The sequence below is a fragment of the Grammomys surdaster genome, unplaced genomic scaffold (assembly GCF_004785775.1).
Source record: "Grammomys surdaster isolate TR1022 unplaced genomic scaffold, NIH_TR_1.0 125742, whole genome shotgun sequence".
Lineage (NCBI taxonomy): Eukaryota > Metazoa > Chordata > Mammalia > Rodentia > Muridae > Grammomys > Grammomys surdaster.
Genome location: NW_021620574.1, coordinates 1780487 through 1792693, shown reverse-complemented (window position 1 = coordinate 1792693; position 12207 = coordinate 1780487). Strand labels below are relative to the sequence as shown.

The 12207-nt window shown below is 44.1% G+C and overlaps 1 protein-coding gene and 2 non-coding genes across 5 annotated transcripts in view; all 3 read right to left on the bottom strand.

The window, feature by feature from the left end:
• Positions 1–2015: 2015 nt before the first annotated feature.
• The window catches only part of Kansl2 (KAT8 regulatory NSL complex subunit 2), a 17217-nt gene continuing 7025 nt past the window's right edge, over positions 2016–12207 (bottom strand). For all 3 annotated transcript variants that reach the window (XM_028788308.1, XM_028788309.1, XM_028788311.1), the window contains exons 7-10: positions 10136–10232; positions 7874–8127; positions 3735–3842; positions 2016–2771 (exon numbers count right to left, since the gene is read on the bottom strand). In XM_028788308.1, coding sequence (XP_028644141.1) covers positions 2640–2771; positions 3735–3842; positions 7874–8127; positions 10136–10232 — 591 coding nt within the window. In that variant the 3' untranslated portion in view covers positions 2016–2639. The remainder of the gene's footprint in view (positions 2772–3734; positions 3843–7873; positions 8128–10135; positions 10233–12207) is intronic.
• On the bottom strand, positions 2973–3107 carry LOC114639579. Its single transcript, XR_003714026.1, has one exon. It is a non-coding gene; the product is annotated as a small nucleolar RNA SNORA2/SNORA34 family (small nucleolar RNA).
• On the bottom strand, positions 9901–10037 carry LOC114639578. Its single transcript, XR_003714025.1, has one exon. It is a non-coding gene; the product is annotated as a small nucleolar RNA SNORA2/SNORA34 family (small nucleolar RNA).

Sequence of the window (12207 nt, the reverse complement as noted above, 5' to 3'; positions counted from 1 at the left end):
GACTGTAGGATTTATTTATGTATTTGTGTGTGGGGTCTTTTCTTGCATGGCTAATCAAGTATCGGGTGGGGCTTAGACAGACCTGACCTACAGGCTTGCTAATGCAGAAGTTATAAACCACACAGAGATTAAAGCAAGTTCTTGCTCGTGCACAGCAGGAAGGAGCAACACGTGGGGCCGGTACTTTTTGCACCTTGGTTGTAAGTAAATGCTAATTCACAGCTCACTACATCTGAGAATGTTGCAGCTACTTTGTTGCCGTTCTGAATGCTTCTAAACACCATGTGATTACAATGAAACAGGCCTTTGAAAGAAGGTATGTGACTAAAGGGCTTCCCCGCCTTGTTTTAATTATTTTCGGGGCCCTGAGGAGGGTTTTAGGTCTCCATGACCATAGTAAGGAGTAACATCCACTCCTTTCCAGTGCACCATTTATCGTAGGTTCTGTTCCCTCTTTAGTCTTCAGCTCTGCTTCCTTTCCATCATCTTCTCTTTCCATCTTCCCCTTACTTTCACCCGTCTCATACTCCTGGGTCAGGCTGATTTGGAAATCAGAATGGATTTGCACGTCTCCCTAGCTCCCTCTTGTGGTCAGTAGTGGCCACTACAGCCATATTGAGTCTCCTAGGGAGACCCGACACAGGACACACCAAATGATTCCAAGTAGTTCAGTGAACTGCTGGGTTTATTGGTTTATTTACAGGAACATGGATGACTCAAAGACAGGTACAACACTGAAAACAGGTTCACTCCCCCCCCCCCAAAATGGTGATAACTCACAAAAGTTGCAATTCTGGAGCTCCCTACAGAACTTGCTGAGAGCTGGTTTGCAGTTACCTGGTTTTAAAGTCTCCTCTCCCCAGAAGTTAATTACAGCATGTATCTTTGGGAAGGTGGGACTTGCGAATCTTGTAGGCTTCAGGAACTTGCTGAGATCTCTAAGTTTCACTTATTTCCTGATTCCTTGGGCAGCTAAGAGGATACTGATAAAGGAATGTTAGCAAAACCCAAAACAGCACAAAGCCCTCAGCGCTTGTATCCCTCAGTCAAAAAGACAACACTGGGTACAACAACACAAATAGGAGCCACTATCCCACCTAAGTCAAGTAATGTACATTTCTCATCCTGGGGTGCTGTGAGGCATCCATGTATCTCAGCAGTGGGGAGATTACAGGGGCTCTAGCCCTCAGTGCTGTTTGGACCAGCTCCCCTTCTAATAATCGGGTCCAGTACTGTGCTTTTGGGCTTCCCACTGGCCAAACCCAATGAGAAATGAGAAATGCCCACTGGTCTCTGGCACTCGGACACTTGGTGCCCAGTTGCAGTTCTGGGAGATCTAAGTGATGCAGAAATGCTGCAGGAAGTTATCACTAGGGTTGGACTTTCAGATGCAAAGCCTTTTACCACTTCCAGTTTGCTGTCTCACATGTTAGTAGTTACGATGTGAGCTCACAGCTTTCTGATCCTGCCACCATGCCTTCCTGCCACAATGCTCTGTTACCCCCCTGGAACAGTAAGTCTTAGTCATAAGCAACAGAAGAGCATAGAACACCCGACACCTGAAAGAGGTCTGGGCTGAGCAAATGGTCTTCACCCCAGTATACTTCCTTGCAGGGAGAAATGTACAGCTCATATAGTAAAGGGAAAACTGCCCAGCCCAGGGACAAGCTTAATCCTTTCCTTTGGTAGTTTTACTAGCTTCTTCCTGTGAACTGTTATTCAGAATGAGTAGCTCATTATTTCTGTCTAATGTTCCCCTAGAAACAAATCTCACCACACTGTCTGCTGCTTTGCCACTCATTCATCATCGCTGGGGCTAACCCAGGTCTCAAGCCCCCTACTGAATTAACTCCTAGCTCTCCAGTGAACACACGTTTATCTGGCCCTAGGAACTAGGTACCAAGTCATTAGTACCTGTCATTAGTTTTTCCAGAGTGCCCATCCTATAATAATAGCACGCACCTTTCCCATCAGATGGCACTCAAAGACCCAGGAAATAATATAGACACAATCAATTCAGATTACTTTACACTTTCATAACATTTTAACATTTAATAGAAACTATATACAGTAATTTCACTATATCTTACATGGAGGAGCCACCACAGACATTTACATAAGTTAAAAGCAAGAATAATTAAGGAGAGCCCAGAGCTGTGAGCTGCTTTTCTCAGTCACAGGTCACTAGGAAATGGGGTTTATATTGCCCAGTTACATGGAGCAAAGAGAAGGTTTAGATACAGGCCTTTAGATACAGCTAGCCAGACACTAAGAGCCAACACCTGAAGAGCACCATTCTTGACCACCACCCTGCCCAGACATCCATGTGGATTTCTGTCCATGGCTTAGAAGTCCCATGACAGAAAGGTCTCTTTCCCAGGCAGTCCCCAATATGCATTGCATCCCAAAGGCAGGGATCACCTCATGCTCTTCCTTGCAAAAAATCCCAAAACTTAAATACTAAATAAATATCCATTCTGCACAAACCTGGGTTATGTTTGTCTATAGCACTCTAAAGCCCCGAAGGAAACAATGTGGTCTGAGCTGTCTCTGTTCATTCAGTGAGAGATGATCAAAGATATGCTTGTCTGAAGAATGCAAAGTTCAAATCCAAAGGCAAACAATTCCCAAATGAACTGTCAACTGATAGAAGTGGGTTCTGCTTTTCCATTTGCAGTAGCCAGTCCATGCTGAGGGAATGGCGCACAGGCTTTCTCTGCATTCCGAGGTCCCTGGGATCTGCACCCATCCCCAGCCACCTGCATCTGTCCCTGTTAAAAGAAATGAAGGTACTTTGGTTAAAGACGCCTCCAATGGGCTTGACGCATGACTCTGACTTAACAATACCCACTTACAGTAGCTAAAGAACAAGACCAGAAAAATAAAGTAACTAGGTTGCTGCTTTTCCCAGTACTCTGCTGTTCCTGAGAATCAGAATTATTACTGAGGCTGTCAAACCAGAGAGAACAAGGGGCTGTTTCTTCCACATGAAATAGTCATTCTCTATTGAAGTCCGAATAACTAATAAACCACAGGAAGACCGTTCTTTAGGCGTCTGCTTGAAACCAACAGCTACAGTATAACTGCTAGTCTTCAGTAAGAGCCATCAGTAACCTACCTCGCTTTAGTCTATAATATTAACTGGAGTGATGAACTCTCCCTTCAGAGGGATCTTTTTTTTTTTCTTTTTGTTTTTCGAGACAGGGTTTCTCTGTGTAGCCCTGGCTGTCCTGGAACTCACTCTGTAGACCAGGCTGGCCTCGAACTCAGAAATTCGCCTACCTCTGCCTCCCAAGTGCTGGGATTAAAGGCGTGCGCCCCCACCGCCCGGCAGAGGGATCATTTATCTATCACCTTTTACTCTAACTGTATGCCCTGTCCTTGAGCATTAAGAACCATTAGGAGCTCCACAGTTCATCTGGAAAATTAGTATAAGACAGGCATTCAAAAGCAAAAGAAGTTGTTTTGTGCCTCTACACAGCTCCCGTCTCCAGGTTCCCTCAGTGAGGGGCTGCTGCCTGAAGTCAAGGGTGAGATAAGTCCTTTTCCACTCAGGCTGCTTTTTGGTTATGGTGTTTTTATGGTATTCCCTGAGAAAACCACCATCTAGGGCACTGTTTGGGAATCTCACTATTCCACAGAATTCATGCTAGTCAACAGAGAAAACCCTGCCTGGCCTGGTCACTACGTGAGGGAACCTAGCTGAACCTATCATAGTTGAGACAGATACTCACTGGGCCTCCGGCAATTTCTGTGACTGAATGATCTTCAAGAGTTAGTGAAGGGTCAAAGAGCAAGGGTGACGGAGGGCACGGCATGCCGTCACCCACAACATCCAAGTCCTAGGGAAAGAGAAAAGTCCATCAGCAATATCTATGAAACCAATAAGCTAAAACTGACAATCTTCACCAAAGCTCAAAGTCATTCTCAGGCCCTTCCTTCTTCCCTTGCTTAGAATGCTAGATCAATTAAACAAGATCCAACAATAAGCCGGGCGGTGGTGGCGCACGCCTTTAATCCCAGCACTTGGGAGGCAGAGGCAGGTGGATATCTGAGTTCGAGGCCACACTGGTCTACAGAGTGAGTTCCAGGACAGCCAGGACTACACAGAAAAACCCTGTCTCGAAAAACCAAAAAAAAAAAAAAATCCAACAATAGTAAAAACTTTTTCTTAGCTGATAATACAATATAAACCAACAAGCAAATTTCTACTAGAAAAATCAAAAACAGTGACTACCATGAGTAAAGGGAGAGGTTTAACAGGTATAGAATTTGTTTAAACCAATGGAAGAAAAAGATGCTAGCAATGATTGCACAATACACTGAATATCAATTATCAATGAAGTGTAAATTATTACACATGTTCTACAGTGAGCAAAGGCATTGCTAAATGTGATAAGCTGAGTTTGAATTCCAGAATCCACACGATGGAGAAAACACTTCCACAACTGCCCTCTGATGTGTACATAACACATGCATGTGCACACACACACACACAAACTAAGAGGAAAAATAAAGAGAAAATACAGGGCTAGCAGGTTGGCTTACTGGGTAAAGTCTAATGATTTGTACTTAGTCACACAGTGGAAGGAAGAAAAGCACTAACTCGGACACATGCCACAGCGCACACACCCAAGAACGCGCACACACACAGGAACGCACGCACACAGGAACGCACACACATCTAATACATGACCATACTCTAAGGCTAATCATAGTCAACACCTAAGTCCATGACTGAGGCACCAATAAGAACAGTCAGTCTATGGGAAAGTAACATGGAGCCCTGCTGGAAAACACGAGGCAATACAAGACTGACCAAACAAAGCAAGCAACTCAAAGAGAGGAAAGCAAGGCTGGGAGAGACGGACCACAGGAACTCACATGTTCCTGAATAGCAAAGACAGGATGGTATGGTTAACTCAGATCTCTAGCATAAGCAATGTGGCCTGAGGTGAGGCCTCCCAGCAGACAGACACTCTACACTGAGCTACATCTCAGCCCTCTCTTCTTGACTCTCCTTTGAAATGGGTCTTACTAGGTTGACCAGGCTAGCCTGGAACTCACCCTGTGGCCCAGGCAAGACTTGAACTTATGATGCTCTGCTTCAGCCTCCCAGGAGCTGGGATTAAGGGCCTGTGCCACCCAGCCCAGCTAAGCCTCTGAGCCTTAACTTAACTTAGTTCAAGTGTTCTGTTTAGGGAAAAAACAAAAACCAAAACAAAAAACCCAGACTATATTCCAGAGTATACTTTTCCCATATGAATCGGCTATCCCCAGAGACAGAGCAGTCAACACATTGAAGACATTATTCTTGGCTCCTTTCTGAAACCAACATATATTTAGGGCCCAAGTCACTACAGTGGTTCAAAACCTATGGCAACCTAAGTTCCAAGCCATCTCACAAGTCCAGTTAACGCTTTTCAGCTCTAGCTAAGAATGTAAAGGTCCCACGTTACAGAAGAACAGGCAGAGGGAGGGAAAGGAGAAGGACAGTAAGAAAGGCTGACAGGGAAAAAAATTTCAAGGTACATCAAATGCCTGTATGAAGATGTCACAAGGAAACCATTTTACGCAATTACTGTGTATTAAAAAATTTTGGTGTGTTAATCGCCAGGAATAGAAATCATAACCATTTCATAATTAAGGGAGGAAGAACACAGTTTTAAAAAGTCTAAAACTTTAATCTCAACACTCAGAAAGCAAAAGGCAGGAAGTCACCCTGGTCGACAGAGCAAGACCTTATCTAAAATAAATCAAACAAATAAAAAGGCAAACATAATTTTTAACTGAGGCTGGAGAAATAACCCAGCAGTTAAGGGCACGTCCAAGAACCCAGGTGCAGTGGCCGGCATCCACACGGAGCTCTCCACAGAACTCTACCTCCATCCACCCCAGGGGATCGGACTCTTTTGATTTCTTAGGGCACCAGGTCATGGACATGGTACACATACATGTAGGCAAAACACTAATACCTGAAAATAAAACTAAATCTTAAAAAAAAATTAAGTCTAAAGCTAGGCATGGGAGCACATACCTTTAATCCCAGCACTCTGGAGGTAGGCAGAGGCAGGCAGATCTCTTGAGAGTTCAAGACCAGCCTGGGATAGTAAGTAATGTATCCTTTCTTAAAAATGCCTTTAAAAACAGCAGCAACTTAAAACTGCTCAGTGTAAGCACAACAAAGAGACAGCCGCATTTCATTACAGGTGTCCCCCGGCACCTCACTGGATCCACAGACACCCACACTCTCATACCACTCAGACTGTGAACGCTTTGTTTCCTGCCATTGTTCTTCTGAAAGCTTGGGGTTGCTCCCAGCTGTTTCCACCCACAGGTGCATCATATAAACAAGTCTATTTGTGAGAACAATTCTGAGAATCCCCGACTCACTGGTCAAGAGCCCGTCCATGGGCGGCGCCTAGAAAGCATCTATTTTGAGTGGGAAGGAAAAGCAGAGGAAAGCTCAAATGGGAGCCCCACTCTGGACACCCCAGCATAAACTGGAAAAGATACCCCCACCCCCAGTGCCACCCGCCCTATGGAAAAGGAGGCTCTCACCTCTGAGCTTCCCCATCACAGTAGGAAAAAAGCAAAAGATTTATTTATAACACGGACAAGCACTCCACAAGGGTTCATTTCCTAAAGCCATATAGGAAAGTGCTTAAAACGTTAGGCCATTTTTGCCTTAAAATAATCACTCCAAACTCATAGCTGAGAAACTGGCAGACTATATCCTAAGCTGCCAAACTCCAAGAGCAAAAAAGGATTGGCATCATCTCTCTCTAAACCACAGAGGAAAGTAGTTTTGTACAGGGCACAGCCTTCCAGAAACTTCATCCCCCGGAAGCACTGATAACAAAGGCTTTAAAAACGCTCGGCCATCTCTCGAGATGGGATTTATACTCTACGTCATTTCCTCCATCAAGTACCTCCCAGAAGAGTTCATTCTACACCCCATAGCTCTCTGAAGAGAAACCAAGCAGGCTCAGTGGATACAAACACTTAGTAATCTTGCAGAGGATCCAGATTCAATTCCCAGCATATACATGGTGGCTCACAACTGGCTATAACTTTAGTCCCAGGAGATCTAACCTCTTCTGATCTCTGATGCCAGGCACGCATAGGGTGTACATACATCCCATTACATGCAACAAAACACACACATTAAAACAAAACAAAACAAAAACTCTTTTAAAAAAAGAAAAAAAATGCATCAAATGCCAGGTTTTTAGGTCTTGGTACAAAGCTGGGTTTCAAGTGGCAAACAACAGAAACGTTCAGATCCCATTCATAACAGCATCAAAACACGACATTAGAATTGAACCACTGAATACGTTTTGTAAGAATCTGTCAAAAATAAAACTTTTTTAAAAAAGGATCAGCAAAAATGCCAATCTACCAGAAGAGAATGTTTAAAAACAAACACAGAATCATGTTGGTACTCATTTCATTAGAAAGTATGGTACACACAACCTCAGTAATGACAGGTGCCTGCACATAAATACCTTAAAAAATCACTGTCTCATACACTTCCAAGCGGTCACGTGGTGCTCTACAAATCACATCCCAGTGAGATAAAGCAGGCCAGGCATGAGCAGTGCATGTCTCTAACACCAACACTTATGAGAGACAGACAAGGATACTGAGTTCACGTTCTACTCAGGCTACAGAGAGAGCTGAAGTACACAGTGAGGTCCTGTCTCAGAACAAAAAGTCTGGGGAGGAGAAAGGCAGAGCACAAAGTGTCTAATAAATGTAGTAACAGGCACATTCAACTGTATTTGTATCCCATTATCCTGTAACTAGTCTCACCACTAGGAAACAGGGCCTTCTCTCAAGGGCCAATCGGAGCAGGGCTTCTCTGACTTACGTCACTGAACTCCAGTGGTAAGCTCTCAGTGGGCTGAAGCTCAGCAGCACTCAGGTACAGATCCACCGGGCCGGCTTCCAGAGCGTCTGGCACAGACAGTACCTGCTCGGGCTTATACATCTGAGGAGGCAGCTGGAAATGCAGTGGGCAGCAGGGGTCCTCAGAAAGGCTTACGGGAACTGGTTTGTTGCAGGGCACCTCTTCAGATCCTTGGCAGCATTTGAAGAGAACCTGATTTGTATCCTGACAGATATCTACAGAACAGTTAAGGAAAATAAACCAGGACCCATTGGAAGAACACAATACAGGAGTCTGCAGTGCCAAACACAAGTCTTACGATGTAAAGAACTACTGCATTTTCACTGAAAGCCAAATGCTAAAAAGTAATTTTTAGTTACTTCTCTAAGTCTAATCTTGTGCACATATTTATAATTCACTCCCAATCTTTTTTCCAGGATTCTAGCCATTTATCAGAGTGGTAACAACTTGCCAAGGAACATACACTGACAAGAGAAAACCCATATGGAAACAAATACAAACAGCTTGTTGCAGAAGCAAGTACCAACCTCTTCCAAGAGTCAAGAAACACAATGTTTCTGCTCTTAAGTCTGTTCCTACTACCATGATAAACTCACTACAAACCCAAAGAGAACTGCCATGGCCAAGCATGAGCTTGAATGTGACCATCCGACTGCTATGTCTGAAGTGCTATGTCAGCGGACACAGCAGCAGGTCTCCCCTGTGCCCTCCTGCAGCCTCTCTCTACTCTAGTATCTCGTGTTCTGTTACAGTCTCCGTCTCACTTAGCATTCCCTGTCCACCGTACCATCTGATGTGTTCTAAGAGTCTCCAATCCCCTCTCCAGCCCACTGCATCAGGGCCCTTTATAGTTCTCTGGCCTTCACCTTGCCCAATCACATTAACCAGCCATCATCTTTAGAGCTCATTACTTTGTGTAAGCATTTATATGTTAAAAGCAGTAACTTTACAACATAGTGTAGTAGCTACACCTGCAATCCCAGTACTAAGAGGCTAAAAAAAGGCAAGCCATTCAGACATTAGTATAAAAATTAACTTCAAATATCTCACTAAATGGAATAGGGGGAAAACAAAAACAACCCTTACCTTTCCTATCAGACCAAGACGGGGCTCTCCCCTTCTTCCTATCACTTTTTTTGGGGGGAAGGGGGCTATCTTCACTATTTTATCCAGACTGGCCTAGAACTCCTGGACTCGAGGGATCCTCCTGTCTGTCTCCCAACTACTTAGGACTACATTAAAAAGACAACACACTAAGAAAACATTTTGACTTTTAAATATATGGCAAGCCGGGCGGTGGTGGCACACGCCTTTAATCCCAGCACTTGGGAGGCAGAGGCAGGCGGATTTCTGAGTTCGAGGCCAGCCTGGTCTACAGAGTGAGTTCCAGGACAGCCAAGGCTACACAGAGAAACCCTGTCTCGAAAAAAACAAACAAACAAACAAACAAACAAATATTTGGCAAATGAAATCCAACAAAACCTCATACAGGTCGCATAAAAACTATTATAATACACATCACAACTTCGGTAGCCAATCAGCAAATGCAGTTCTATACCAGAAAGTACATGATATATTGGTTTACATTCACAAATTAGAAAGAATAGAGGAAATTAATGCTCCTGGAGAGAAACTCCATTTTTTTCAAAGTTTCTAATTTGAATAAGTTTAAAGGCTAGAAGTTAGGGCACTAACAATACTACTACACAAAAATTCACAGTACAGACTCATGTTTGGGGCAGAAAACCCACAGTAATCCTTCCTTTTTTCTTGGAAACACATTTAACATATAACTTAATGAGCAAAAGCTAAATTATACAGAAACTGATCAGCGCCACCAATGACTCAGCTGTTCCTCTGGCTCCCTGCCCGGGCCTACTTCATCTACCCCAGACAGATTTTGCTGTAGACCAGGCAGGCCTCAAATTCCTAATTCTGTGCCTCCCCTTCTCACGTGCTACAATTACAAAGCTGGCACCGTATCAGCCAGCTGTCTCTTTCTAATGAACTGACCATTCCATTTTTAAATCTCTGCAACGGCCAACAGACCATAGAAAGACACTTATGTAGGCTCCTGCTTGAAACCAACAGCTTCGGCAAACTGCTGGCCTTGATTCAGGGCCAAAGTAACCAAGATTGTCAGTGAAACTGATGGAAATCATAGCTAGCCCCTGTCTTAAGCAGACAAGCAGAACCTAAATAAGTGCACGCTTGTAAAGATACGGGTAAGGCAGTGTCTGGTCATGGGAAGAGACTGATTGGAGCAGCGGACGTCATCCACAAAGGCTAAGCACCTCTGACTGGAACGGGTGGTATGAGCCTAAAATTGAGAAAACAAATACATATAAACCCCCACAAAAACCACATAACTCTACTATTCAGTTATACAAGCAAAGTCAATTCATACAAAGTGGAAAATGAAACATTTAACAAACCCACTCACCAATACTGCAACAATGAAACCTCATGTATATAAAATGGAGTTTATCCTAACCCCAAAAATACCTTTCCACACTGTAGAATATAAAGCAGTCTAGTCTGCTCCTTAACTAGTCAACCTGGGTCTGAAAATATTAAATACAGAATCTTAGGAATAATCTCTAAATTGTAAATAGCTTATATTAACTTTATATTGCCATAACTGGCTTACTTATAAGTCATAAACACCTGCATGATGGTATCTACAGAGTTTCGGAGCTCCTTCAGGTACCTTAGAAACTATCCCTCAGAGGCAAGGAGGAAAGACTGTATCCTAAAACACCCATGCTTTAGCCAGGCACTATGCTCAATGTATCAATCTCAGCAAAAGCAGAGGCAAATCTGAGGCCAGCCAGCCTGGTCTACACAACACATTCCAGGACAGCGGGGCTGGGGGTGGGAGCCGACCCAAGCATCACAGTTCTTGGGGATGCTAGGGAATGAACCCAGAACCACACACATGTAAATCACACACATGTGAACCACACACATGTGCTCTAACACCAGCTAAATCCCCAGCTCAACTAACTTAAATCTTTTAACAATAAAACTCTTTTAGGGTGGCAGTTGTGATTTCAAGCTTGCTAGGCAAACGAATTAAGAAGGCCCTAAGCTTATATCCTCCCACCTCAGTCACCACAGCTCCTGCGTTAGAGCTGCACCAAGCACAGCACTTTTGGGATCTGTGAAGGTAGCAGCACTGAGGAGGAAAGACCCACCCTGACTGTGCTCTGCACTGTGGCTCAAACCAAGGCCCAGACGAAACAAAATGGAATCAAGAGAAAGCCAGCCACCAACATGTTCTGCCACCGTCTCAGCAGTGATGCACTAGAGCCTCTAACACGGAGCCAACACCACCTTCATCCTGTGGGTTGTCTACATCGGGCACCTCTTTTCACAGCTGCACAACTGACACACATGTGAGGCCTCAACAAACACAACAAAACAAAGATCATGTAATTAGTCTGTCAGCCTTTTTTTGACATTTAACTGCTACCATTCTTTCAATTTATTTTTTAATTTCCCCCTCCCTTTTTAATCTGTTTTGTTTTTCAAAACAGGATTTCTCTGTGTAAGAGCCCTGGCTGGCCTGGAACTCAAAGATCCATCCATCCATCCTCCTATCTCTGCCTCCAGAATGCTGATTAAAGGTGTGCCACCACGCCCAGCTATCTTTATTTAATTTTGTGCGTGTTTGCCTGCATGTCTATGTACTGCATGCAGTGCCTGAGGAGCTGGAAGAGTGCACTAGGTCCCTTGAGAAAGGAGTTACAGCTGGCTGGAGTGGTGTTGGGCTGGAGTGTGGGTTCATGAACTCCAACCTGAGTCCTCTGGAAGAGATATCAATACTCTTAACCACTATGCCATCTCTCCAGGCCATTACTATTCTAGAATGATTCACTGGCTGGTTTGCAAAGCCCTGTGCAAGCATAAGCTGGTTTCAAGCTTCCTAACTGCCTTGTCCTCCCACAGAGTACTGAGATTACAGACAAACACGTACCACCAACACCCAGTTTGCTGCTGCTTCTTCTTCTTCTTCTTTTTTTTTTTTAAGATTTCCAAACTGCTTTGGTAAAATTTTTGCCAATTTTCTGAACTAAGGACTTCCTGAACCAAAGAACTTAGGAATCTATCCCCTAAGCCCTCAATTTGAATACTGAGTTCTTTAAAGCTACCTGTGCGGGCACAAGGCTGACAGAGAACAAAGACTGGAATTCATGTCTTGCTGATATCCAAGTAAGTGCTTTTAGTAGAAGTTGAATTTCAAAGCCAGGATGGCTTGGGCGGGGGGGGAGGGGGGGGGGGGGCCACAAAAA